The sequence below is a fragment of the Microtus oregoni genome, unplaced genomic scaffold, assembly GCF_018167655.1.
Source record: "Microtus oregoni isolate MIOR12 unplaced genomic scaffold, Mior012 000048F_ref0000485, whole genome shotgun sequence".
Taxonomy (NCBI): Eukaryota; Metazoa; Chordata; class Mammalia; order Rodentia; family Cricetidae; genus Microtus; species Microtus oregoni.
In genome coordinates, this window is record NW_024543222.1 from 1969422 (window position 1) to 1996215 (window position 26794).

The 26794-nt window shown below is 53.2% G+C and overlaps 1 protein-coding gene across 2 annotated transcripts in view; it reads left to right on the top strand.

The window, feature by feature from the left end:
- Positions 1-26794, top strand: part of Dnah17 (dynein axonemal heavy chain 17) — a 107600-nt gene that overhangs the window by 64770 nt on the left and 16036 nt on the right. For both annotated transcript variants that reach the window (XM_041635881.1, XM_041635880.1), the window contains exons 52-68: positions 656-820; positions 1188-1379; positions 6163-6429; positions 8903-9064; positions 10881-11114; positions 12524-12688; positions 14770-14865; positions 14952-15169; positions 15906-16113; positions 16268-16383; positions 18299-18491; positions 19464-19699; positions 20503-20625; positions 22555-22759; positions 23731-23895; positions 24438-24578; positions 24684-24854. In XM_041635881.1, the coding sequence (XP_041491815.1) occupies positions 656-820; positions 1188-1379; positions 6163-6429; positions 8903-9064; positions 10881-11114; positions 12524-12688; positions 14770-14865; positions 14952-15169; positions 15906-16113; positions 16268-16383; positions 18299-18491; positions 19464-19699; positions 20503-20625; positions 22555-22759; positions 23731-23895; positions 24438-24578; positions 24684-24854 (3057 nt within the window). The remainder of the gene's footprint in view (positions 1-655; positions 821-1187; positions 1380-6162; positions 6430-8902; positions 9065-10880; positions 11115-12523; positions 12689-14769; positions 14866-14951; positions 15170-15905; positions 16114-16267; positions 16384-18298; positions 18492-19463; positions 19700-20502; positions 20626-22554; positions 22760-23730; positions 23896-24437; positions 24579-24683; positions 24855-26794) is intronic.

Genomic DNA, 26794 nt, shown 5'->3' on the forward strand with positions numbered 1-26794 from the left:
CCATGTAAGGACCCCAACATGTGGCAGTGGGTCCAATAAGAATAAGCCAGAGCTGGAGAAATGGCTCAGCAATTCTCCCAGAGGACCTGGGTTCAATTTCTGTCACTCACAGGATAGCTCACAAACCCTAATAAGGAGGAAGGGGGGCAGGGAGGGAGGGGGGCAAAGAGGCAGGCAGGGAGGGAGGGAGGGAGGGAGGGAGGGAGGCAAAGAGGCAGGCAGGGAGGGAGGGAGGGAGGGAGGGAGGCAAGGAGGCAGGGAGGGAGGGAGAAAGGGAGGAAGAGGGGGTAGAAGGGGAGGAGGGAGAAACAGGGAAGGGGGAGAGGAAGGGGGCGGGGAGGGAGAGGATGAATTAGCCATTCGGAGAGTGGCTTTCTGCCCTCCACCTGTATGGAGGGGGCACAGCTGCCTCAGTCCTTGTCATCCCCTGGCATGTCCCGTATGTTTTTGTACCATCCATTCTTCTCCGCGGACCACCCCACGGGGATGGAATGTCCAGTGGTCTGTAAAAGCTGACACAGTCATGGTTTGAATCACTGGAGATATGGCCTGGCCTCCTACAGGTCTCATGGGCGCCCCCTCGGTAGGCTTGGAGACCATTGTCAGGTATGTCCTTGATGGAGCAGGAGCAAAGCATCTTGTCTCTTGGCCCCAGGATCTCGGGGAGGAAAACTTATTCGCCAGACCCAACATCTTCTGCCACTTTGCCCAAGGGATCGGTGACCCCAAATACTGCCCCGTCACGGATGTGGCTCACCTGAACAAACTCCTCATGGACGTCCTGGACAGTTACAACGAAGTCAATGCAGTCATGAACCTGGTGAGTACACTAGTGATGGCCGGGTGACAAGGGCCCGGGACACAGATCCCCCTCCTGGCTCACTGTGCGGCGGTATTCCTTATCCACCAGAGACCTTCTGAGGTCCGTGGTGGGTGCCCAAAACTGCTGTGTTGTCTGTCCTAAATGTAATTTACAAACAAAGCCGCCTTTGAAACCACAGTGCAACGGGCACAAGCCTTTAGCGCCTAGCCTACCAGGGATTAGCGAGAGCCTGTGTTCTCCTCTGGGTTGGCCCCTGCAGGTGACTTCCTCTGAGCCACAAGTGGTCATGTGACCTTGGCGAGAGCCTGTGCCCTGCCCTCCACAGGGGCAACACAGGGGTGACCCCTCTGACCTCCCTCTCCAGGTGCTGTTTGAGGATGCCGTGGCACACGTCTGTAAGATCAACCGTATCCTGGAGTCTCCTCGGGGAAACGCCCTGTTAGTGGGTGTGGGCGGCAGTGGGAAGCAAAGCCTGTCACGCCTGGCTGCCTACATCAGCGCCCTGGACGTCTTCCAGATCACCCTCAAGAAAGGCTATGGGGTCCCAGACCTCAAGGTGAGGGCTCCAAGGGAGGCAGGGCAAGGGCCCACTACGTCCCTTCCCAAAGAGAGGCCAACCAGGAGACACACCAGATGTCACCTGTGACTTGATCCTGTCAGAAAAGGCCAGGACACAGGTGACTGGTGCACAAGGCCAGTGACAAGAGGAAGATGTGTGACTCAGTTTACCCAGTGTTTCACCTCGGTGTGGGAGGGCAGAGTGGAGATGACATACAGAAAGCAGAGGTTAGATTCCCGCCTTGGTCACTGGGTGTACTCAGCTGTCCCCAGTTCTACAGGCTAAAGAATTCAGAGCCACCACGCTCGGCTTCTCGCTGCATGCCAGACCCCGACGCGGCGGACCAGCCTGAATTGACCGAGTCCACATTAGTGAAGTAGGCCTGCCGTGCCCCAGGCGTGCCTCTGGGCCTTCCATTGATTTCTCCTTCCTGAAAGTTGGTCCCCAGGGAGCGTGTGTGTGCCAGTCAAACACTATTAAGCCAGAACAAGTTATCGGAGTGCCGGGGAAGGAACCTGAGATTGATCAGCGTACACGACACAATCCTATCTGTGTTCTGTGTTTGTGCTGGAGCTGCCTCTGCGCGGGGCCTGGGAGATGCCAGACCTGCCCAGGGAATCCCTGGAGAGTCCTCGCCATGGCAAATGCCAAATGCCGCAGCCCCTGGCCTGGTTGCACAGGTCTGGAGCTTGGAGAGCCCGGTTCCTGGGATCTGGAGTGCAGGTGAAGATCTGAAGGGCACAGGAGGCTCTGGTAGGGAGTGCAGGCCGGGAACCACCTCCTCCGGGCCAGCCTCCTACCGCTGGCCCTATTTCCTGGTCTCTGGTCAATTCCATTGGCAGGACTAGCCAGCTCTAGTTTAGAATCCTAGTATAAAGGGACGGAGCCTCCTGCACAAGGCTTTTCTGCACCGTGGCTGCATGCAAGCATTTGTCCTCAGTGACATCACCACAGCAACTCAAGTGCTGCTTGGACCCCCCCTCCCTGCCACCCATCCCCAGGAGCCACCTGTTTTCCAAGGTTTTGTCCCATCCACCAGCCAACTCATGTTCTGTCCCTGCGGGGACTTTATTACCGAGTCTTCGCTTTAGAGCCGACAGTGGGTGCCCAGTATTTTATTCGTGGTCACCAGCCACCGCAGCAAAGTAATTATGGTCTGGAAATCAGTCACCCCGCACCCGTGATAAGCTAGCTTCCTCCCTCTCTAGACCCAGTTGGAAGAGTGAAGGAAAAGCTGGGTAAGGGGCCCCACATCGTAAGAGGGGAGTGGTCTCCTGAGTTCTTAAGCTGTCTTATAGCAGCATCACAGTGCTGGTGTGAGCGGGCGTGAGCTGGTGTGAATGGGAATGAGTGGGTGTGAACTGGGGTGACCGGGCATGAGCTGGTGTGAGTTGGTGTGAGCGGGCATGAGCTGGCATGAGATGGGGTGAGCTGACGTGAGCAAGCATGAGCGGGTGTGAGTTGGTGTGAGCAGGCGTGAGTGGGGTGGGGGGGTGTTGAGTGGCTGTAAGCTGGCACACATGCATTCATGATGCTTTATAACAGTCCCTTAAAGTGAGTCCTGGAAGTGGCAGGCACCTGCCAGAGGCTAAAGATGGAGGAGATTTAGGAGTGTGCTTGGAAGCCCTTCACATAGAAACCGCTGGTCTTTGTCCCAGGAGGATGTACAAGCCAGGGAGGGACAAGCCTGCCACATCTTAGAACAGAGGGGAGTCACAATAGACAGGCGCAGAGTGTGGCCCATGGGGAAGATGTGGCAGGCACACAGAAGATGGCCGGTGAACACGGCCCCCCTGGGGTTTGTAAGGGCTGCATGGAATGAGAGGGAGGTGGTCTCAGAGCTGAGTGTCATGATGGTGGTCCAGAACAAGACACTGGACAAAGAGCAGAGATGGGGGACGGGGGTGGCTTCAGGTCAGTGTCCTTGGCTTCAAGGCCAAAGCTGCAGGGGTACCGTGTAGTTTGGCAGACAGCTGTTCTCCAGGGCCCTGGGAGACAGTGTGCCCAAAAGGATGTAGATGAGAGGGTTCCTCCAGGCTTCCGTGGCCCAACAGCTTTTCCAGAAGCTACCATCTTGACCTTAGCACTCAGTTAGCAGGGTCCTTGCTTTGTCCGCTCGCCTCGGCAGTCCAACCATGGGCTGTGGAGGCAGCCCTGCCAGCAGCTCCTTCCGTGAGCTGTGTCCTTCCTGCTTCCTGGGGTGAGCGTGGATTCACTGAGCCACAGTGCTGGAGGCCCAGAGAGATAAGAGAGAGCAGTGTCCCCGCTCTGACCTCCCTGGCTGTCACAGCAGCCCCTCCCCCAGGCTATTCCCAGGTCATTGCTGTGGAGAAACCCCTTGCAGCCTTGGCTTTTCCAAATTCAGAGGGTTTTTTCCTCCCTCACTTTCAAAAAAAAAAAAATTAGCTTGCCTAAAATATGGAGTTTGAGACTTGCTTTTGACCACCAATCAACCCCAAAAGGGGAGCCTTGGTGATGTTTCCTTAAACTGGGAGACTTTGGCTCCTATGCAATGGGTGAGCTAAGCCACTTGGGCGGGGGGACGCGCTTTTATGAACTTGTGTGAAACCTTTCAGAGAATTGCAGAGCCTTTGGAGAATGGGTAGGCTTTACTAAGGAAATTAGGCCAGGTGTGGTGGCTTCTACCTCTAACCCTCATACCAGAAGGCTAGAGACAGAAGGCCTGGGAGTTCCAAGCTATAGGGAGACCCAATCGCAAAAGAAAAAAAAATGCAGACAAACAAACAAACAAAAAACCCTGGCTGTAGCCCAGTGGTGTGTCATCTACCAGATGCATCCAACACCGCAAGGCCCCTGGTCCCATCCCCAGCACAGTAAGAAAGAGAGGAGGGTGGGTTGATGGGGTTTATCAACTTGACACAGCTGCGTAATTTTGGAAGCGAAAGCCTCGGGTGAGAAAGGGCTCTATCAGGTTGCCTGTGGTGTGTGTTCTTGACTGACCATTGATTCAGGAAGGCCCCCACCCCCACCGTGGTGATTTTCAGTGCTGTAAGAAAGCAGGCTGAAGCTGGGCAGCGGTGGTGGCACACACCTTTAATCCCAGTGCTTAGGAGGCAGAGGCAGGCCGATCTCTGAGTTTGAGGCCAGTCTGGTCTCCATAGTGAGTTCTAGGTCAGCCAGGGCTACGTAGTGAGACCCTGTTGAAAGAAAGAAAAGCAAGTGTGGTTGTCTGAAAGAAAATAGCCCACAAAGAGAGTGGTACCTACTAGGAGGTGTGATTTTGTTGAGGAAGTGCGTCATTGTAGGGGCTTTGAGTTCTGTGTTCAAGCTACTCCCAGGTCACAGTTCACTTCTGTTGCCTGCAAGATGGAGGACACTTGCCTGCTTCTCCAGCACCACATCTGCCTGCCTGCCCGCCCGCCTACTGCCATGTTGCACCGTGATGGTAATGGACTAAACTTCTGACACTGTAAGCCAGCCCAATTAAAAGTTTTTCCTTTGCAAGAATTTCCGTGGTTGGTTGTGTCTCTTCACAGCGACAGAAACCCTGACTAAGGCAGGCAGGCAGACAGGCAGGTGGATCAAGCCACAAGGAGCAAGCCGGTAAGCAGCATTCCTTCATGCCTGGGGCTACATCTCCTGGCCCTAGCTTCCTTTGGTGATGCAGTACAAGCTGAGAGCTGCAAGGGACGACAAACTCTTTCTTACCAAAACTGCTTTTTTGGGGGAAAGATCTTTCCCATGTAGCCCAGGCTGGCCTTGAACTCTCGGAGATTTACCTGCCTCCAGCTCCTTAGTGCTGGAATTAACAGTGTGTGCCATGTTGTTTTCAGGTCATGATGTCTTATCCCAGCCATAGAAATCTTAACTAAGACAGAAATTAGTTCCAGGCTGTAGGTATTGCTGTGACAGGTCTGTGTGGTTTGTGGTGGGTTTGAACTTGGGGCTGGAGACGCATTGAGTGTTGAGAGCTCCGTGAGCAGTTCTGCGGGGTCTTGGAAGATGAGCATTGCTGAGAGCAGTGCAGGCAATGGAGGCCTGGCTTGGGACATTTCAGAGGGAAGCTTGAGAGTCCCTTAAAGGCTTTACCAGGGCCCTTTGTGTGATAGTTTGAACTAAGGGCCTGTCAGCCTGTAGTGAAGAATCAACTATGATTAACAAGAGCCCAGGACTACTGAGGTGAAACCTTCACTGTGTGGTTGATGTCGTCCTGATGGGAGACCTTCGCCGAGGTGGTCACTGCTGCTCAGCTGAGGCTGAAGAAGCAGCCGTGATTAAGGAGAGCCCAGCATCACTGAGTGATTCCTTAGGCTCAGCACACAGATGCCATGGTTCAGAGGGGCCACAGCTGCATCTCATGCTGGAAGCCAGACTTGGTAATGTTAAGAGCCAGCCAGGTGGTGCTGGTTTTGAAGGCACGGGGAGGACGTGGAGAGCAGCTGAAGCTTGGCACTGTGCGGCAGGGCTGGAGTCCCCGAGGAGAGCCCTGGAGAGACTGGTTATTTCTCTAAACCCTCCTGGGGCTATGGAAGGAGATTGCTGTAGTCAGACCACGCTGGGGACTGGCCGCTCTTCCCAGCATTAGATCTGGATGTGAATTAGTTTTACTGGGGCCTTCCTAGTTGAGGATTAATAACCTTCCACCTAGCATGCGCCCACCCAGCCATCACCAGGAAGTGGGGCTGATGGCTGCCCAGAGCATGGCAGTGTCCCCTTGAGATCTCAGGCTCCTGTGGGCGCCTGGAAAGTTGGCCCTGCCTGTGCCTTTGCTGAGCGAGCATGAATGAGGTGTTCACTCTACTGTCCTTGTTCGATCCAGCTTGACCTGGCCACCCAGTACATCAAGGCCGCAGTGAAGAACGTGCCCTCTGTGTTCCTGATGACGGACTCCCAAGTGGCTGAGGAGCAGTTCCTGGTCCTGATCAATGACCTGCTGGCCTCCGGGGAGATCCCAGGGCTGTTTGGGGAAGACGACCTGGAAAACATCATCTCCTCCATGCGGCCGCAGGTGAAGTCCCTCGGCATGACCGACACCCGAGAGGCCTGCTGGAAATTCTTCATTGAGAAAGTGCGCAGGCAGCTGAAGGTAGGATTCCACCTGGATGGTTGCCTGGGGGCTAGAGGGAACCTTGTATAAACACAGACATCACAGTCTGAAAATAGACTGAATGCCTTGAGGGGCTGGAGAGCTGGCTCAGCAATTAAGAGCCCTGGCTGTTCTTCCAGAAGATCTGAGTTCAATTCCCAGAATCCACGTGGCTCACAACTGTCTGCAACTCCAGCTCCAGGGCATCCAGATCTTCATTCCCTGCTTCCCTGGCCTCTGCAGGCACTTGTTCTCTCTCTCTCTCTCTCTCTCTCTCTCTCTCTCTCTCTCCCTCCCTCTCCCTCTCCCTCTCCCTCTCTCTGTCTCTCTTTCTCTGTCTTTCTCCCTCTCCCACTCTCCCATAAATAATAATTTTAAAAAAAAATTAAAGGGCACACCTTGAGGGGTGGGAAGATGGCTGGGGTGAGTAAAATCACTTGCCACATGAACCTAGTGACCTGAGTTCAATTCTTAGAACCAACAAGAAGGTGGAAGGAGAGGATCAGATGAACGAGGTTGTCCACGCACGTCATATACAAACTTATGTGTAGTCAGCATTTTCTCTGCCCCGCCAGCCAGCTCCCAGATAAACATGCGGAGGCTTGTCATAAGTACGAATGCTCGGCCTTAGCTGAGGCTTGTCCCGTTAGCTCTTTTAACCTAATTTAACCTGCTTCTATTCATCAGAACTTTCTTTCATCCCGTATGTTTTGCTTTCTTGCTTCCTCTGTGGCTGGCTGGCCGGCTGGCCAACCCCTGGCACATCCGTCCCTGGTGTTTCTTTTTTTCTCTTCCTCAGAGCCTAAATTCCTTCTACGTATCTCCTTGCCTGGAAGTCACCTATACCTCCTCCCTTGCTATTGACCATTCAGCTTTTTATTAGACTAACTAGGTGCCTTAGGCAGGCAAGATAAAACAGCAACACATCTTTACATAGTTAAACAAATGCAACATGTCTTTGCATAGTTAAACAAATATTCAGCAACATTTCCCCTTAAATAAAAAGGCATTAGCTTTTTTGAAAGATTTGTTTATTTTGTGTGTATGAGTTTTCTGTCTGCCTATGCCCCTTTATGTTGGAAGAGAGCATAGATCTATCGATGGCTGTGAGCCACCATGTGGTTTCTAGGAATCAAGCTCAGGTCCTCTGGAAGAGCAGCCAGTACTCTTAACCTCTGAGCCATCTCGCCAGCCCCAAAAGGTTTTAGCTTTAACATAGTGAGTCTATATACAATAAAAACAATTATCAAGTAAGAATTATATTTATAATATCAAGTTCATTTTTATTAGGCAAATTTAGAGAAAATGTTCTTTTATCTATCCTGTCCTGGTGTCTTTTTTCTTTCTCAAGCTTAAATTTCTCCTCCTACTTATTCTCCCTGCATGGAAGTCCTACCTATACCCTCCCTTGCTATTGGCTAGCTTTTTATTAGACCTATCAGGTTCCTTAGGCAAGGTAAAACAGCAGCACATCTTTACATTTGTTTAATTAAACAAATGCAACATATCTTTACATAGTTAAACTAATATTCTGCAACATAAACAAATACAATATATTTTTGCATAGCTAAACAAATATTCTGTAACACATATGCACAATAATAAATAAAAATTTTAGAGCAAAAAGCAACCCTTGACCTCAAACATTACCTGGAGAAAAGCAAGCTAAACTCACTAATACCAAAGGCACCTGAGAACGTTTGACTGCTCCTCAGAGTTCAGCTGGAGTGAGCCAACCCCACTGCCATGCTGAGTATCTGTGGTCATGTGCTCCCCACTGATGTAGTAAGACAGTGTCCCCTGTGCCCCTCTCTGGCTCACACAGTCTTGTTAGCAGACGTTGCTGGTGGGACTTGAGCTCCTGATGGCTGCAGCCTGCCATCACTACCTGTTAAGGCCCAGGCATCATCTCTAGAGACAGCAGGAAGTCGAGATATTCTACAGATCTACCTACCCCCTTCTGTCCCATTGCTGTGCCCCTGAAAGCCAAGCTCAGAGTGAGCAGAGGGGAGCCTGAGACTCCGTGAGAAGTCCCCATCCATCAGGAGAGCCTGGGACATTTCTCTACAGCTCCCCTCCATTTTCCAGGGAAGCCCAGAAAACCAGGGCCCCATTTGGAAGTCAGCCTTCAGGGCCTGCAGGACATGCTACATGCCTAGCTGGACTCAGAAGAAATCACCACTTCCCAGTTGTCTGTCCTCATCTGCCTAGAGCAGGGCCCATTCCCCATCCCTTCCTCATCTAGCTAGGTGTGGGGCTGCCTTGTACTTCACAGCACAACACAGAGCTGTGAACCTGAACTGGTTCACTGAGGTACCCAGCCACGCTCTCGGGGCTCTGCAGGAGTACCCCCCACCCGTGGACACTGAGACCTGGAAAGCACCACACTTCCAGAGGGGCCATCTGCCAAAATGACACATCTAACCTCAGCAGCGACAACCCCCCACAGACGTTTGCTTTGTCCCACATCCAGGTGATTCTGTGCTTCTCCCCCGTGGGCTCCATCCTGCGTGTGCGAGCCCGGAAGTTCCCTGCCGTGGTCAACTGCACAGCCATCAACTGGTTCCACGAGTGGCCAGAAGACGCCCTGGTGTCCGTGAGTGCTCGCTTCCTGCAAGAGACAGAGGGCATCCAGGTGAGGAAACACACACCCAGATGCTGGCTTTAGTCCCTGACACAGGTGTCCCTTCAAAGCGGGAGTGACCCTGGGTGCTGGCAGAGCTGCAACATAGGCGAGCACCTTTTCAAATCAACCAAGATGGAAACAGAGGCCTCTGGACCATTTGTGAGGCAGAGACTCTAAGGGTTCATCCTCAGGAAAGATGACAAATGCCAGGGAGTCACCAGGCTCAGGGATCCAGTGTAGGAATTACCTGGCAATGTTTGCTGATACAACCAGCATAGGAAAGCTTTTCTCTTGTGAGATGGAGACAGGAGGCTCAGGAGTTGTAAGGCCCAGCCTCAGCTAGGCAGCAACTCTGAGCCCAGCCTGAGCTACATGTCTCACATAACAAAAACAAAACAAAACCCAAAAATCTCATCTCTGCTCTTTCCCAGTATACAAGCGTGTGAATGCATGGGAATGTGTGCACACATGTGTCAAAATGATAGGCTCTGCTGGTCTCAGACCCTAGATCACTTGTTACAAAGTTACTAATGATAGGCTGGGCTGGGTCCCAGACCCTAGATCACTTGTTACAAAGTTACTAACAATAGACTCTGCTGCTCCCAGACCCTAGATCTCTTGTTACAAAGTTACTAATGATAGGCTGGGCTGCTCCCAGACCCTAGATCATTTGCTACAAACTCCACTGGTCCCAGACACTAAATCACTTGTTACAAAGTTACTAATGATAGACTTTGCTGTTAGATAAAGTCACCTGACATTTTACCAAGCTCAAGGGGCATTGCTCTCCTGAAGCATCTCTTTTCAGCTCTTTCTCTCTCCTTTTCTTTAAAACAATTAGTTAGCTTTGTGCATGTGCATGCATGCATGTGAGTGTATATGTATGTATGTGGGTATGCATGTGAGTGTTTGAACACACATGTTTGGGAGTGGCACACACATGCCACAGAGAAGGTATGGAGGTCAGAGGAAACTTGAGGGTGAGCCCCAGGGGACTGAATTCAGTCTTTCAGGCTTGGTAGCAGTTAGCTTTACCCACTGAACCATTTTGACAACCGTGTGTGTGTACACACGTGTACGTGTGTGTGTGTACGTGTGTACATGCGCACATGTGTAAACCAGAGGACTACCTTGGGTGCCATCCTCAGGAACATGATCTACTTCCTTTGAGAAAGGGTCTCTCACTGCCTTTGAGCTTACTGATCATCTAGAGCAGCAGTTCTCAACCTGTGGGTCGCAACTCCTTTGGGGTTGAATGACCCCTTCCCAGGGGTTGCCTAAGATCATTGGAAATATCAGGTATTTATAACAGTGGCAAAATTACAGATATGAAGTAGCAACAAAAATAATTTTCTGGTTGGGGTCACCACCACGAGGAACTGTATTAAAGGGCCAGAGACTTAGGAAGGTTGAGGACACTGCTCTAGAGTCTGGCTGGGCAGCAAGACCCAGGGATGTTCCTGTCTCCATCTCCCGAGGCCTGGGATGGTGGATGTTCCTATCTCCGTCTTCCCAGGCCTGGGATGGCAAATGTGAGCCACCACACTGGGTTTTTAAGTGGGTTCTGGAGCTCGATCGAACTCCTCATGTTTGCGGTCACTTCACTGACGAGCATCTCCTCAGTCCCTCTCTTGTATCTCTCAACACCTGAGCAGGTCAGGCCTTGGTACATCTTATCCAGGGTCTGAATGTATATGCTGGAGCCTACAGTGGCCCCTCTTCTCCTAGGCCCTGCAGGGTGAGGTTGGGGCCCCAGGAGGAGTGGGTGTGTTGTCTTGGCCCCCGGATGACCAGCCCCGACCATCTCATCTGTCCTGGCTTGCAGCCTGAGGTAAAGACCTCCATCAGTCTCTTCATGGCCTATGTGCACACCACCGTCAACGAGATGTCCAAGATGTACCTGGCGATGGAGAGGCGCTACAACTATACCACACCCAAGACTTTCCTGGAGCAGATCAAACTCTACCAGAACCTGCTGGCCAAGAAGAGGATGGAGCTGGTTGCCAAAATTGAGCGGCTGGAGAATGGGCTCATGAAGCTGCAGAGCACGGCTTCTCAGGTAGGAGTCAAATGTCTGGACTGCATGCTATAGAGCCTGCTCACTGTAACAGGCTCCCAAGGCAGCGACAGCACACATGGGATATAGTCATACGTGGGGCTGGACATCCCAGGCCATGGGATGAGCCTGACTCCAGTCTTTGAGAAGCAGAGAACAGAGGGGTGTAATCTAATCGGAAACAGCGGGTGTGAAATGCTTCAACAGCATCAGCACTGAAGCCGGCACCCCGCACGTGTGATGGATGTGTCATAGGGTTTTTATTGTTGTGAGGAGATACCGTGACCACTGCAACTCTTTTCTCAAAGAAAACAATTGAGTTTGTGGCTTCCAGTTTTCAAGGTTTAGTCTGTTCTCATCATGACGGAGCATGGTGGTGTGCAGGCAGATGTGGAGCCAGCTGCCATCTTGACCAGAAGGCAGCGGGGAGTTGACTGACTGTCACACTGAAACTTGAGAAAAGAGACCTCAAAACCCACCCCCACAGCCACACACTTTCCCAAATATTCCTCCTAATAGTGCCACTCCCTTTGGGGAACATTTTCTTTCAAACCACTATGTGAAGGCATTGTGCTTATATCTAGGGAAGCCTGCATCTCAGTTCAGGACAGCCCATGAAAATGCAGCTATTGGGGGCTGGAGAGATGGCTCAGCAGTTAAGAGCATTGCCTGCTCTTCCAAAGGTCCTGAGTCCATGAAAATGCAGCTGTTTCTGCATGCCACTCATACCAGATGCCTGCTCACAGGCTTCCTACAAACTTTTCTTTCATGCTGAGTTGATTTTTGAGGTTCCTGCCTGGTGTTCAGTTACTGCACCTCCACAGCCTCCTGCCCATGATTCCCAGGGGGCCCAGCCTCCTCTTCCCTATGATGCTGGGCCAAGATGGGCCTCTCCACCAGCTCTCGGGAGGTTTTGGTCCCCAGTCTCCATTTCTTTCCCACCCTTCTATAAACTTGCTGGACCACAAACCCCCTACCCCACTCCCACCTCAAGACCTTCAACAATTTCTCAACGGGAAATTTTTATTAAGGGGACACTTTGTAGTCCTTTCTGGCCTGGAACTCACTATGTAGACCAGGCTAACCTTAAACTTTTGGCAATCCCCCTGCTTCTGCCTCCTAAGTGCTTGGCTCACATACTTGTTCACTTCCCAGCACCCAGTTCAGCTGACATTTTTAAAATCTGGTCACCTTAACTCCTAGCACACTAGGAATGTTCTTAAATATGTGGCTTCATGTATACACTTGGTGCTCAGCATAAACTTTCCTTTGACATATTCAAAAGACTCCTGAGTCGATGGGAGTTGGGAGCCACCAAGGCTGTTCTGAATCCAAGGCAGCCACCAACCGTGGCCAGCAGCATGTACTGTCCTCAGCAGGCTCCTGCCCTCTCCTGCCTCCTTCCTCCCCAGGTGGACGACCTCAAGGCCAAGCTGGCGGTTCAGGAGGCCGAACTGAAACAGAAGAACGAGAACGCAGACAAGCTGATCCAGGTGGTGGGCGTGGAGACTGAGAAGGTCAGCAAGGAGAAGGCCATCGCGGATGAGGAGGAAATCAAAGTCGAGGTCATCAACAAGGTGGGTCTCCGGGCCTCCCTGATGGGTCAGACGGCAACCCACAGATGGAACTCAGGCTGAGACATCTGTACAAGAACAAACCTCCCCACCTAGGGTGCCTGGGAAAGGAAGCCCCACCCTCGTGCAGGCTGGGTTCTAAGAGAGAGCCCACAGCCAGCCAAGCTCCTTACAGAGAGCCCCTCCGTTGAGCATCTCCAGAAGCTGCTGCTGCCCAGTCCAGCTGGCTCTGCGCGACGGCCCCACCTCACCTCCTTTGTTGTACCGTTGTTTTATATGTGTTCTGGTTTTGGTGAACCTGGAGGCTGAGCCCATGCTAACCCAGCAGAGCTGACCCATGGAGTCACATCCCCAACCCTCTTCTGATTCTGTATTCTGAGGCAGGCTCTCACTAAGTTGCCCGTGCCGGCCTTGAACATACAACACGCCTGCCTCAGCATCTCAAGTAGCTGAGAGTGCAGACTCGTGTCGCTGGGCCTGGCTTGCCTCTGCATCTTAATGGAATGCTGTGTCCCGTGAGGGTCAAGGTGACGCCACCCGATTACCAGTCCCTGTGCTGTGGCTTCTGCTCTGGGCCCCCTCGTGCAGCCAGTGGTCAGGTAGAAACAGTGGCTTAGGGAGTGTCCTCAAGCCCATATCTGGACAGTGGATAAATTAAGTCCCCACAGTTACCTCCCACTCTCTCTGGAATGGCAGCCAGGAGCCTTTCACACCCTGGGCTCATAGCTTCTCCCCTAGACCAGCCAGGTAGGGCCTGAGTAGTTCCTGCCTAGTGCTGGGCAGGGAGGAAGACCCAGGCTGGGCTGGCCAGGAACTGGGTCCCTGATCTCCTTTTAACCTGCAGAGCCACAAGTCTGTGAGGGTGATGGGGAAACTGAGGCTCAGGGTGGTCCATAACTTTCCTTGGCTCCTGAACTAGCATTTGACATAGGCTCCAAAGCCAACGACCTTGTTGACCCTGTTTCTTGGTGACATCATGTAATTAATGTCCCAGCACTTTCCACTCCCTAGCCCTCCATCCACAAATGCCCCACATGGGGAGCTTTAGAAAAATTAGGGGTTCCCCCCTCCCACCACTGATCTTTGCCCCGTTAGCCCTTTTCCTTAGTTATGCCCCATGAATGTCCCTAAAGGATCCTTAGGGAGGAAAGACTGTCCTTTGTCCTTCCCCTGGGGCCCAGCAACACACACAGGGCCTGGTGACTGCTCCCCCCTCCTGCCACCCAGCTGCTGCTCCTGAGCAAAAACACCAAGTTACTCTGACCTCTGAACTTACAAAAAGTCTAAGGGTCCTTTGCAACTGAGAAAGCAAAGACGTGCCCCCACGAGCGGGTGAACACTCACAGGCATGAATGAATTAGCACTGACACTCATAAGTGAGCAAGCACTGGCACATGCCCACGAGTGCTCCCACAAGTTGAATGCTTGCTCACTTATGTGAATGAGAGGGACTGGTGACATGTTCTGAGATGCCCTGTTCTGGAAGGATCGCACAATGTGACCTCAAAGTGATGAGGGAGAGGGAAGTTGGAGCTGATAGAGGGGCCCAATCCCCACTGAGCATTCATGTCTCTCTGCACATGGTTGGTCTCATCTGAGGGCAAGAGGCAAGGCAGAGGAGGCGGGTATTATGAGTGAGCATACAGAGACACCAGTGATCAGGGTATCCAGCAAAGACAATAGATATGTGTGTCTGCTGGCAGGAACTCAACCACTGGGGCTTGGCTGTAGCTTGGAGTTCACCTCTTTCTCCTATTCCCCTGCCTACCCTTCTCAGATGAGTGTGTGAGAGGCTGGCTGGATGAATGGATGGATGTGGCCAAGTGGGCGGTTAGGTAGGTAGGCAGGTGGTGGATGGGTAGGTGGATGGACAAATGGATGGACGGGTGGGGGATAGATGGATGGATGGGTGGATGTGTGGGTGGGTGGGTAGAAGGACAAGTGGATGGATGGACAGATGGACGAATGGATGGATGGGTGGGTGGATGGATGGGTGGACAGGTGGATGGACGTGTGGACGGGTGGGCGGATGGATGGATGTTTGAACAGCCTACACTGAACTTTCCTGTTTGTCTGCCTTCTAGAATGTCACTGAGAAACAGAAGGCCTGTGAAACAGACCTGGCCAAGGCAGAACCAGCCCTATTGGCTGCACAGGAGGCCCTGGATACTTTGAACAAGGTGACACAGGGAGTGGAAAGGAAGTAAAAGGAGCAGGGGTGGCCAAGTGGGGTCCGTGGTGACACTCAGTGTGCTGGTCTCTGTAGAACAACCTGACTGAGCTGAAGTCCTTCGGCTCCCCACCGGATGCTGTGGTCAACGTCACAGCTGCTGTCATGATCCTGACAGCACCTGGGGGCAAGATCCCCAAGGACAAGAGCTGGAAGGCTGCGAAGATCATGATGGGCAAGGTGGACACCTTCCTAGACTCCCTGAAGAAGTTCGACAAGGAGCACATCCCTGAGGCCTGTCTGAAGGCCTTCAAGTGAGCCTGGGGCAGGGTCGGGCTGCACCCGGCAAGTGATTTTACCTGCTGAGACTTTGCCCCAGTGAGAGAGGCCAAACTTTTTTTCTTTTGTTTTTTTTGAGACAGGGTTCTTCAGTAGCTTTAGAGCCTGTCCTGGAACTAGCTCTCGTAGACCAAGCTGGCCTCGAACTCACAGAGATCCTCCTGCCTCTGCACTTGAGTGCTGGGATTAAAGGCGTGTGCCAAACTTTTATGCTGCTTTTTCTTCTTTTTTGAAACAATTAAAGTACTCAGCAAAGGGAGGCGCTAGAGCGGGCGCTCCACAGGGAAGGTGCTCACTGTACAAATATGCAGACCTGAGTTTAATCCCAGAGCCTAAATAGAAAGCCGTGTGTGGTGCTGCGCGCTAGTAATTCCCACACTCACCGATCAGCCGGCCTGGCTGCCGGAGGCTTGGGGCGATTAGAGGCTCTGTCTCAGAAACAAGGAGGATGGTGACTTACTGAGGTGCCACCCCTGAGGTATAGGTTGACCTCTGACCTGTACGCACACGCAGGTACACAAAATGCCCATATCGCAAGAGCACCTACAATACACCACAAGGATTAAAAGAAAGAAGGAATATTGATCTTTCCCAGTGCTGCTGTGCCGACCATGGCTAGCATAGCCTGAGACACAGAGCCAGCCATGGGGATCGGGGACTAGGGCTCGTGTCCTGTTGCAGCCCTGCTCGACGCCCGTGATTTCCTTCCAGGCCCTACCAAGGCAACCCCACCTTTGACCCCGAGTTCATCCGCTCCAAGTCCACGGCTGCTGCTGGCCTGTGCTCCTGGTGCATCAACATTGTGCGCTTCTATGAGGTCTACTGTGACGTGGCCCCCAAGAGGCAGGCCCTGGAGGAGGCCAACGCCGAGCTGGCCGAGGCTCAGGAGAAGCTGTCCCGGATCAAAAACAAGATTGCGGTGAGCGCCCTCGAGCACACTGGCAGGTCCTGCAGTCGTGAGAAACCACCGACGGTGGTACCACGGAGCATGCCAGGGGGACTGTCAGGGATGCTTGGGCCATCAGGCCCTGAGCTTGGGGGAGCTGGGAACATCTCCCAACTTGGTTTTTCAGGAACTCAATGCCAACCTGAGCAACCTGACTTCAGCGTTTGAGAAAGCAACAGCTGAGAAAATCAAGTGCCAGCAGGAGGCCGATGCCACCAACAGGGTGATCTCCTTGGCTAACAGGTAGTTTTTGCCGTGGCCACACCTCCTATCTCCCAGATCTACAACCCCCGCCCCCCAAATGTCTCAGAAGAAGACAGAATTCCCAGTTAACTCAGGCCTACCCAGAACACAGTCCAGAGCCACCTGCTCTCAGACAGCGCCTGTCCTTGGTGTCCCTGGGGACTGACCTCCAGACCTCCCGGGAACACCAAACCCCACCTCAGCTGAACTGATCTTCAGGCTGTAACTATGCAAGAGGGGCTGAGAAAGCTATGGTGGACAGCTCACACACGGCTGACATTCACACTTGGACCAGAGGAGAACCTCACTAAAGCTCTCCCCTCACCTGCAACTCACTCAGGACATCTCCTGCTCCCTACAACTGACACCTCCCCTCATCCCGCCCCCAGTATAGACTAGGAGTCAAATGGCCTGCTCTGTTCAGGACTGGCAGGCACAGGCACCGTGTTTCTCCCACAGACAGTGGCTCTGGCTGCTTTACCATAAGCCACCCACACAGCGGCCGCTCCACAGGCCACGTGCCGCACTCTGAGGTCTGTGCACACTCACGTTTGACATTATGCACTGCCACAGCTTCGGATGGCAGGCAATGCTGGTCCCAGGAATCAAATGCAGCCCGCGTTGGTGCTTTGCACACTCAGGAGCCCCCACGGGAAGGCACAGCAGTATGAGGGAAACTGACTTGATACCCAGTATCAAAATCATTGTCACGTTCCCGTGTGGTCTGTGGAGAGCAACCAGCAGGCTACCTTGTTGCTCCCCTCCCTGGAAACCCAGTGTGGTTCTGCTGTTGGTGAGACCAGGTCTCATGTAGCCTAGGCTAGCCTCAAACTTCCGCGTGTCAGAGGATGACCTTGAACTTCCTTCTGCTGCCCCTGCCTCTAATCCCCCAGTGCTGGTTACAGACATATGCCACCATATTTGATTTATGCAGTCCCGAGGATTGAACCTAGGGCCTTGTGTGTGCTAGGCCACTTTTCTCCCCATTGAACCATAGACACGGATCTGTTGTTTTACTTTGAGATAGTCTATGTCGCCAAGGTTGGCCTTGAACTTGCAGTGATCCTCCTGACTTTCCCTCCCAAAGGCTGGGATTACAGGTGTCTACCCACCACGCCACCATGCAAGTCCTTAGCGACCGCATATGGTTCACAGCTCCATGGTGGACAGCCCGGCTCTGGGGTTTGAGTGACAGAGTCCACTCTCTGGCTACCTGCTTTCTTATGTTCTCCCAACCCGGGGGCTGGCAGCCATTGATCAGCGGTCAGCATGATTCAGGAGCTGGCGGGGAAGGGGATGGGGAGTCCCAGGTCACCTTAGCTGATGGCTCAGGTGCACCCTCACCATCTGTTCGAGAGGGGAAGCAAGGCCACTGGGCATGGAACCTACACACAGCATTAACTTGGGTCAGCACTGGAGACCCACAGGGCACCAGTTAGGACTAGATACCAGTCCCCCAGCTGGTAACCTAGGCAGCACCACACACCCCACCCCTACAAGGCCAGCAGCCGTCTGGATGATACATGGTCCTGTAGTCACCATGTTCTCAAACAGACTCGGTGCCTGCTGGCCAAGTGTGCCAGCAGGGCACAGTGGCATGGCATGGTGACGGGATGCAGTCACAAGTGGCCTGGGCAGAGGGCATGAGGTCACATTCAGCATCCCCAAGTGGCACCAAAAATGTGCTGTTTTCTGTGAATTCCCTTGAAAGCGTCCTACTGCAGAATGGAGCAAGCACCCGCAACATTGTAAGTGAGCATCCGCAGCAACATTGTATGGGCTCCGTCTGTCCCAGGTCACTTTGCTGTCCATACAAGTCCACTTGACAGTTTGTCTGCACTGACAGGCCATTAGATAAGTGCCCCAGGCTCTCCAGCTCACTCAGGCACTCCCCCTGTTCCCTGGACTCTTGCAGGCTTGTGGGAGGCCTGGCTTCGGAAAATGTGCGCTGGGCTGAGTCGGTAGAGAACTTCAGGTGTCAGGGGGTCACCCTGTGTGGAGACGTTCTGCTCATCTCTGCCTTTGTCTCCTACGTGGGCTACTTCACCAAGAAGTACCGGAATGAGCTGATGGAAAAATTCTGGATCCCTTACATAAATCAATTAAAGGTAAGAAGTACAGTGGTGGTTATGACTCAAGGAGACTCAGGGGCTCCCCCAGGGCAGCCACAGCCGAACTGCATCCTCACTGGGGCACAGCCAGCCTCGTTTGCTGGGATTGACATCACTTCTGGCATGCCACAAGGCTGCTTCTACAAGCAGTGTGAGGGCCGCCTCCTCCACGGCCTTGCTCTTCAGAGCATGTGGCCAGTACCAACTTGAGAACACGGGCAGAAAGTGAGCAGGGGAGAGACGGCTCAGTCAGTAAAGTGTTGGTTGCAGAGACATGGAGACCTGAGTCTAGATCCCTGAGACCCACAGTTTAAGATAAAACCAGGCACGGCAGCAAGCACCTGTAACCCCACGTGCTGGCATGGGGTGTGGGGGTGAAAACGTTCCTGGGGCTTGCTGGACATCCAGACTCACAAAATAGGTGAGCTCCAGGTTCGGTAAAAGCCCCTCTCTCAAAACATAAGCCACAGTGTGCCTGGGGAGGTAGCGCCATGGTTGAGAGCACTTGCTACTCTCGCAGAGGACCTGGGTTTGGTTCTCAGCACCCACGTGGCGGCTCATAACCACCTACAACTCCAGTTCCAGGGGATCTCATGCCCTCTTCCGTCCTCTGAGGTCACGTGCCTACTCGTGGTGCATATTGACAAACAGGCAATGCACTATACACATAAAATACACATAATATACACTATACACATAAAATAACAGTGAATTAAAACACAAGGCAAAGGGTTGGCAATGTAGCTTAGTGGGTAAGGCAACCTGCCACCAATCCTAATAGTCTGGATTTGATCCCGGCACTCACAAGATGGAAGGGGAGAGCCAACGCCTGCAAGTTGTCCTCTGACTTATGTCTGCAAGCGCGTAACTGTGCCCAACCTCCCCCCCCCCCCCCCACACACACACAGAGAGAGAGAGAGAGAGAGAGAGAGAGAGAGAGCAAAAAACAACGGATCCCTCCCTTGGCAGGTCCCAATCCCCATCACGGAGGGCCTGGATCCCTTGACCCTACTAACGGACGATGCAGACGTGGCCTCCTGGAACAACCAGGGTTTGCCCAGCGACCGCATGTCCACTGAGAATGCCACCATCTTATGCAACACGGAGCGCTGGCCACTAATTGTGGACGCCCAGCTTCAAGGCATCAAGTGGATCAAAAACAAATATGGCACTGAGCTGAAGGCCATCCGCCTGGGGCAGAAGAGGTGCAGTCAGGGCTGGGTAGTGCTGGGCGGGGCCGGGCAGGGTTAGGCAGCAGGTGGCACTGCCCGGGTCTGTACATACACACACACCTCCGGCCTTATGAGTGGCTTTGTGAGAGGCCCTGTGATGGTTGCGCACTCGGGATAACTGGGAGATGGCCAGGTCCTATGCGTGCACACAGGCCTTGGGCCTTTTGTGTTTACTGAATAGCTGGGGACCAGGAAGCAGTCTGGGGCTTGCTTTCACACGCAGCCTGAGCTGTGAGCATCTGCTGACTGACTGAGTGGTCTACTAACACGAATACGAACACGCAAACATAAACTCCGGTCTGAACAGCAGAGAGTCAAACCAGGATCTTCTCCCGCCTGCACTTCACAGGGAGGGGAACTAGACCTGGCTCTTCGTGTCCTCCTGGCTGTTATCTGCTGGGGAGGCTCCAGGCTCTCATCTCGTGTGTGGTTTACATTCTGCTCCCACAAGGGAAACAGAAACCATGGGCACCAGGGTGATGGTGTCTGCCAGGCGTAAGCCTCCTGGAGCCCTAGAACAGGCTCTGGCGGAGCAGGGAAAATGTTCAGCTCTGCATCCTGAAAATCCCTCCTGCTCCCGCCACCAGGCTCCCACCCAAAGGTCCCAACCCCCAATCTGCAAGCCCACACAGATGCCTGAGGAAGGAGGAACTAGGATTGACCTCTTGGCGACCCCCCTGGACACCTCCGTTCCTCAGGGCCAGGGCCACCTCTTGAGGCAGACACTGCTTCCTATGATCCGCACGCCATGTCTTATCTTTCTATTCTGTGCCCAGCTATCTGGACATCATCGAGCAGGCCATCTCAGAGGGTGACATCTTACTCATTGAGAACATCGGCGAGACCGTAGACCCTGTGCTGGACCCATTGCTGGGCAGGAACACAATTAAAAAGGGGAGGTAAGGCTAACCCCCACGACCCGGCCCAAAGTGAATCTCTCCTGGGGCGGCCCCAGCTGGGAGCTCAGTGAAGGGCCTCTCTTTACTAAAGGTTTCAAAGGCTGATGGGACCCAATGCTGAGGGGACTGGAAAGGCCAGCTCTGTCCCAGGGGGAGGGACCAGCTGGTGCATAGGGTCCTTCATATTGCCTCTATCTTTTTCGTATACGTTTGAAAATCGTGAAACTTACAGTCCTTTCAAAAACTTTTTCCACAGTTATATCCCTGCCCCCGATTACCCTCTCTTGTCCCACTCCCTCTTAATGGTTTTCTTCCCGACATGTTCCCCTTCTGCTTTCACATCCTCTGTACATGTGTGTGTGCGTGCGTGCGTGTGTATGTGCCTGTTATGTGTAGGGATGTTATGCCTGCACGAATGTCTCTGTACTACATGTGTGCCTAGTACCTGAGGAGGTGTCAGGTCCTCTGTGAGCCACCATGTGGTTGCTGGGAATCGAACCCGGGTCCTCTAGAAGGGCAGCCAGGGGTCTTAACCACTGAGCCATTCTCCAGCCCCATTTTAATGGCCCCCTGAGTTTAATGATGGTTGCATGCATGAGCATGACCGTGGGGCTATTAACTGGAGCACAGGCGACTGAGCAGTGACCCAGTGACCATACCACCGAAGCCATTGGCTGCAATGGCATCATGAGTTCTCCTCTGCTCTTCAAAACTTTTTAATTTTCAAAATATTTTACTTGCATTTATTTACTTTGTGTGTGTGTGTGTGTATGTGTGCGTGCGCGCGTGCCCCAGGATATTAAGGTCAAAGGCCATCTTATGGTAGTTAGCTCCTATCATGTAGGTCCCAGGGACTGAACTCAGGGTGCCAAGATTAGCAGCAAGCCCTTTTACCTACTGAGCCATCTGGTTGGCCTCCCTACTTTTTTGGTTTGGTTTGGTTTGGGTCTTTTTTGCAGGGGTTGGTTTTGTTTTGTTTTTTGTCTGTTGTTTGTTTGTTTTTGAGACCAGGTTTCTCTATGCAGCCCTTGCTGCCCTGGAACTACCGGCCTCAAAATTAGAGATCCACCTGCCTCTGCCTCCCGAGTGCCCGGATTAAAGGCGTGCCCCCCCATTTTTAATTCTAAGAAACATGACTGTCATAACGTAAGCATTTCTAGGGCGCTTCACACATTGACCGTGTTATACAACTATTACCCGTGCCTCCCACGAGGAAACCCCACACCCCCTACCCACACCCACTCAAGCATCTTTTCGTCTCCGTGGCTTTGCCACTCTGCACGTGCATCGTGCAGTACGCGTCGTTTCGTGCCTTCTCCAGTTGGCATCCCCTTGTCAAGGGGCATCCACGTTGTAGCCGCCGTCAGTGTCACAGTTCCTTTTCACGACTGCGGAGTAAACTCTGCTGGCCAGACCTGCAGCATTTCGCTGTGTTTACAGCACAAAGGGGGCAAGCCAACTCGGGGCTCTGGTGCACAGGAGCCCAGGGCAGGAGTGATGGGAACACTCTTGTGTCTCGGGCTCTGACAAGGACCCGACATGAATACCGATACCCAGGGACTGCAGGGGGTTCGCGCCAAGAAAGTGAGCTCAACCAGGAAAGAAGGGGAGCAGAGCCTGGGAGGGGGTGACCCACAGTGGGACAGCACAGGGTGACACTCCAGGGGTGCGTGGCAGAAGGCCACTGGCACGTGCTGGTGTTGCGCACTGACCTTGAGAGAGCTGGCTGCTCTTCAGTGCAGGTGCTCAGCTAAGCGCGAGCTGCAGCCAGCTTTATGAACAAAATCCCTTGGGCAGACCAAGTGCCCACTAGAGGAAAGGCTAGACATGGCCTCTGGTGGTCACTGGCCTCCCCAGAGTGTAGGGAAGAGGTGGGTGGGCCACCCGGCGGCGAGGGTGCTTCACCGGCTTCTGCTCCTCACCCACCAGGTTTATTAAGATCGGTGACAAGGAGGTGGAATACCACCCCAGTTTCCGCCTGATCCTTCACACCAAGTACTTCAACCCCCACTACAAACCCGAGATGCAGGCTCAGTGCACGCTCATCAACTTCCTGGTCACCAGGGACGGGCTCGAGGACCAGCTCCTGGCCGCCGTGGTGGCCAAAGAGCGCCCGGATCTCGAACAGCTCAAGGTGACTGACTGTGACAGACATCGGCAGGTGGGGTCACTCACGTGGTCACCTGGAGGGCCATGTCTCTCAGCTCCCTCAGTGCTTCCTCCTTCCCCAGCATTCTCGTCATTCAGCCCCTAACTCAGTTTAAACCAGCAGCCAGAACGCTTACACCAGGGATCTGTGCCCTAAGGATCAAAGAGGGTCCCCAGAAGCCAGGTTGCGCCTGGCCGTGCAGAGCATTTGTCCAGCATGTGTGAAACTCTTGGCTCAACCCTCAGCATCACAGAGAAAGGAAACATAGGGTTCCGGGGCTAGAGATAGGGCTCACACTCAGTAAAATGTTTTCAGCAAAGGCATGAGGACCTGAGTTACACGCACACGCACACACACACGCACACGCACACACACACGCACACACACACGCACACACACACCCGCCAACACAGAAAAGGCTGCCATGTACTTGTAATCCCAGGGCTGGGGAAGCGGAGATGGAAGGGTCCCAGGGACTCATTGGTCAGGCAGCCTAGCCTAAAGAGTGAGCCCCAGAGAATCCATCTTAAATAACAAGGTAAACTGAGCCAGGCGGTGGTGGTGCAAGCCTTTAATCCCAGCACTGGGGAGTCAGAAGCAGGCGGATCTCTGTGAGCTGGAGGCCAGCCTGGTCTACAGAGCTAGTTCCAAGACAGGTTTCAAAGCTACAGAGAAACCCTGTCTTGAAAAACCAAAACCAAACCAAAACACCCAAAGTAAACTGAATCTGAGGCTCTGGCTTTCCCACACACATGTGCACACAAAGAAGGTTAAGCAGAGCCCACTGTGGACCAGCCGCCTGCCCAACTCCGCCTCAGCCACACTCAGTTCTCCATCTCCACGGGTGGCCAGCCTGCTGGGTGGCATCTGTCCTCTGCCTCCCCTCCAGAAAGCCCTGGCAGCAGAGGTGAGACCAGGCCCCAACTAATGTCGCTTGGGCCCTGCCACCCCTGTAGGCAAGCCTCACCAAATCTCAGAACGAGTTCAAGATCGTGCTGAAAGAGCTAGAAGATTCTCTCCTAGCCCGGCTGTCGGCTGCGTCGGGGAACTTTCTGGGAGACACTGCCTTGGTGGAAAACCTGGAGACCACCAAGCATACAGCCAATGAGATTGAGGAGAAGGTAGGCCCCACCTCTCAGGCCACCCAGCACACAGAAGGCTTACAGCCTGGGTGTCTGTGAGAGTTTGTCGTGACCTGAGAAGAAAGTCACAGTGAGGAATTATCTAGACCAGGTGGGCCTGTTGGGCATGTCAGTGGGGGACAGTCTTGACTTTTAATTGATGTGAGAAGACCCAGCCCACTGTGGGCGGCACCATTCCCTAGCCAGGGAGTCCCAAAGAGTCTAAGAGAAGAAAGCTCGCTGAGTATCGGCACACACTTGCAGGCCTGCGCCTCTCCCTGCTCTTGATTTTGAATGCGATGCTCTAAGTTCTTGCCTTGCCTTCCCCACAATAACAGGCTGTAGCCTGGAACTGTGAGCCAATTAAACCCCTTCCTCCCACTATATTTTATCACGGTAACAGACTGAGAGCCAGCACCTTGCTGCCTGTGGGCCCTCAAGGGGGGCTTCTGAGGAATGAAGGGCCAGGACCAGGCAGGGCCCTCCTGTGGGCAGCTTGTCTTCCAGGTTGTTCCCTCCAAGCCCCTTTCTTCTGTTCTGAGGTCCAAGAGGCAAAAATCACAGAAGCAAAGATCAATGAGGCGCGAGAGAACTACCGGCCAGCGGCAGAGCGGGCCTCCCTGCTGTACTTCATCCTCAACGACCTCAACAAGATCAACCCCATCTACCAGTTCTCACTCAAGGTCAGCCACACTGGGCGCAGGTCCAGGGCCCACCTGTGGGTGGTCCTCCCCACCTTCCCCCAGTGCAGCCTCAGAACCCCCACATTCACGCTGGCCGCTCCCCAGGCCTTCAACGTGGTGTTCGAGAAAGCCATCCAGGACACCACGCCTGCCGAAGAGGTGAAGCAACGCGTGATCAATCTGACAGACGAGATCACCTACTCTGTGTACATGTACACAGCGCGTGGGCTCTTTGAGCGGGACAAGCTCATCTTCCTGGCTCAAGTCACCTTCCAGGTATCATGTTGCTTTTGTGCTCAGACTGCAGCCAGTGTTGCAGTTGGGGATTCCCAGGCTTGTGCCAGGAGTGCAGATTCTCAGGACCCCTTTCCAGGTCCCACACACCAGCTCACACAGATAGCTACGTAGCCGAGGTGGACCTTGCATTTCCGATCCTCCTGCCTCTACTTCCCTAGTGCTGGTATTACCCTTGTGCACTGCCACACCTGGACTCAAAACCCAGGGCATCCTGCATGTGGGCAAATGCTCTACGGACTGAGTCACATCCCCAGCCTTGAAACCAGCTTCTAACCAGCTTTCCAGGCAGTAGTAAAGCCTGAGGTGTCTGGTGAGGGCCATTACGGGAGCTAGATTTGGGGGACACCAGGGAAGCATAGCAGATGTTCCAATGGGATACAAGTGAGGGGAAGTTAGACTTGTACAAAGAAATATCACAACAGTATATCAGTGCTGAGTAAATGGTCCCTAACCCAGCGAGGATGCTGAATACATCCTCAGCAATGAGTGGAAGAGCTTGTCAAGGTGGCTCCGTGAGTGAGGGCACTTGCTGCAAAGCACCAGGACCCACATGGTAGAAGCAGGGAGCCAGCTCCCAGCAGTTGTCCTCTGGCCTCCACACATGCATCTCTATACACATATGCATTGCTACATACACATGCATCGCTACACACACATCGCTACACACACATGCATCGCTACACACACATGCATCGCTACATACACATGCATCGCTACACACATGCATCGCTATACACACATGCATCTCTATACACACATGCATCGCTACACACGCATTGCTACACACACATGAAGAAAGAAATACAGGGGCTGGGGAAATGACTCAGTCGAGCCTCATTTTCAAGCCCTAGCTCCCGGTGAGAGATCCTTGACTCAGAAAATGAGGTGGGCAGCACCTGAGAAATGAGCCCAGGGTTGACATCTGGCCTCCACTTGCATACAGTGCACACACGCACACAGGAGCACGTGTGCCCACACACATGCAAGCAACCACACGCACACATGAAGACTCGTTCCGAGGAAGGACGTTTGCATAGGTGCGCCAGAAGTCCTGCTGAGGTACTGGAAGGTTTGTGTAGCCTGTCTCAGTAGGACCTGTGGCGTGAGCTCAGACACTGGGCACTCAGGAGGAGTACATGAGCCAGAGAGTCAACATCAGCTATAAAATATAGCTAGGTCCCCGTCGGGAAGGAAGGAAGGACAGATAGACAGATGGACAATGGCCTCGGTCCCTTTTGAAAGCACTACGTGATAGAACTTTGTCTCTTGGTTCTGGGGACCAGGAGGACCACGGTCCAGGTGCGGCATTTGGTGCCAGCTTCCCACTGGCCCGAGAGGAACAGGACAGGGTGGACTGACACCCTTTATAACAAACCATCTCCCCAAGAGATGGCAGTCTTTGCACTGCCTCCACATCTTGGTTGCCTGTCACCTGACCCCGCATTCCAGAAACTGCTGATCTGGGGGGCATGATCCCACTGTAGGCCAGGTGTGATGCTGCACCCCTTTAATTCCATCGTTTAGGAGGCAGAAGCAGGGAGAGCCCTATGGGTTCATACAGCCTGCTCTATATAGGCTCCAGGTCAGCAAGGGCTGCACAGGTCCCAATAATGCAGGCTGCTTATGGAGATGCCTGAACTGCAGCACATACCACACCACACACACACCACACACATCCTGATAATGCAGGCTGCTTATGGAGATGCCTGAACTGCAGCACATACCACACACCACACACACACACACACACACACACACACACACACACACACACACACAGGTCCCGATAATGCAGGCTGCTTATGGAGATGCCTAAGCTGCTGCACAGCCACCGACAGTACATATGTCTGTAGCCTGGGACCTCCTCAGAAGATAGGGACTTTTCTTTTAGGTTGGTGGGAATGTTGTAGAATTAGGTT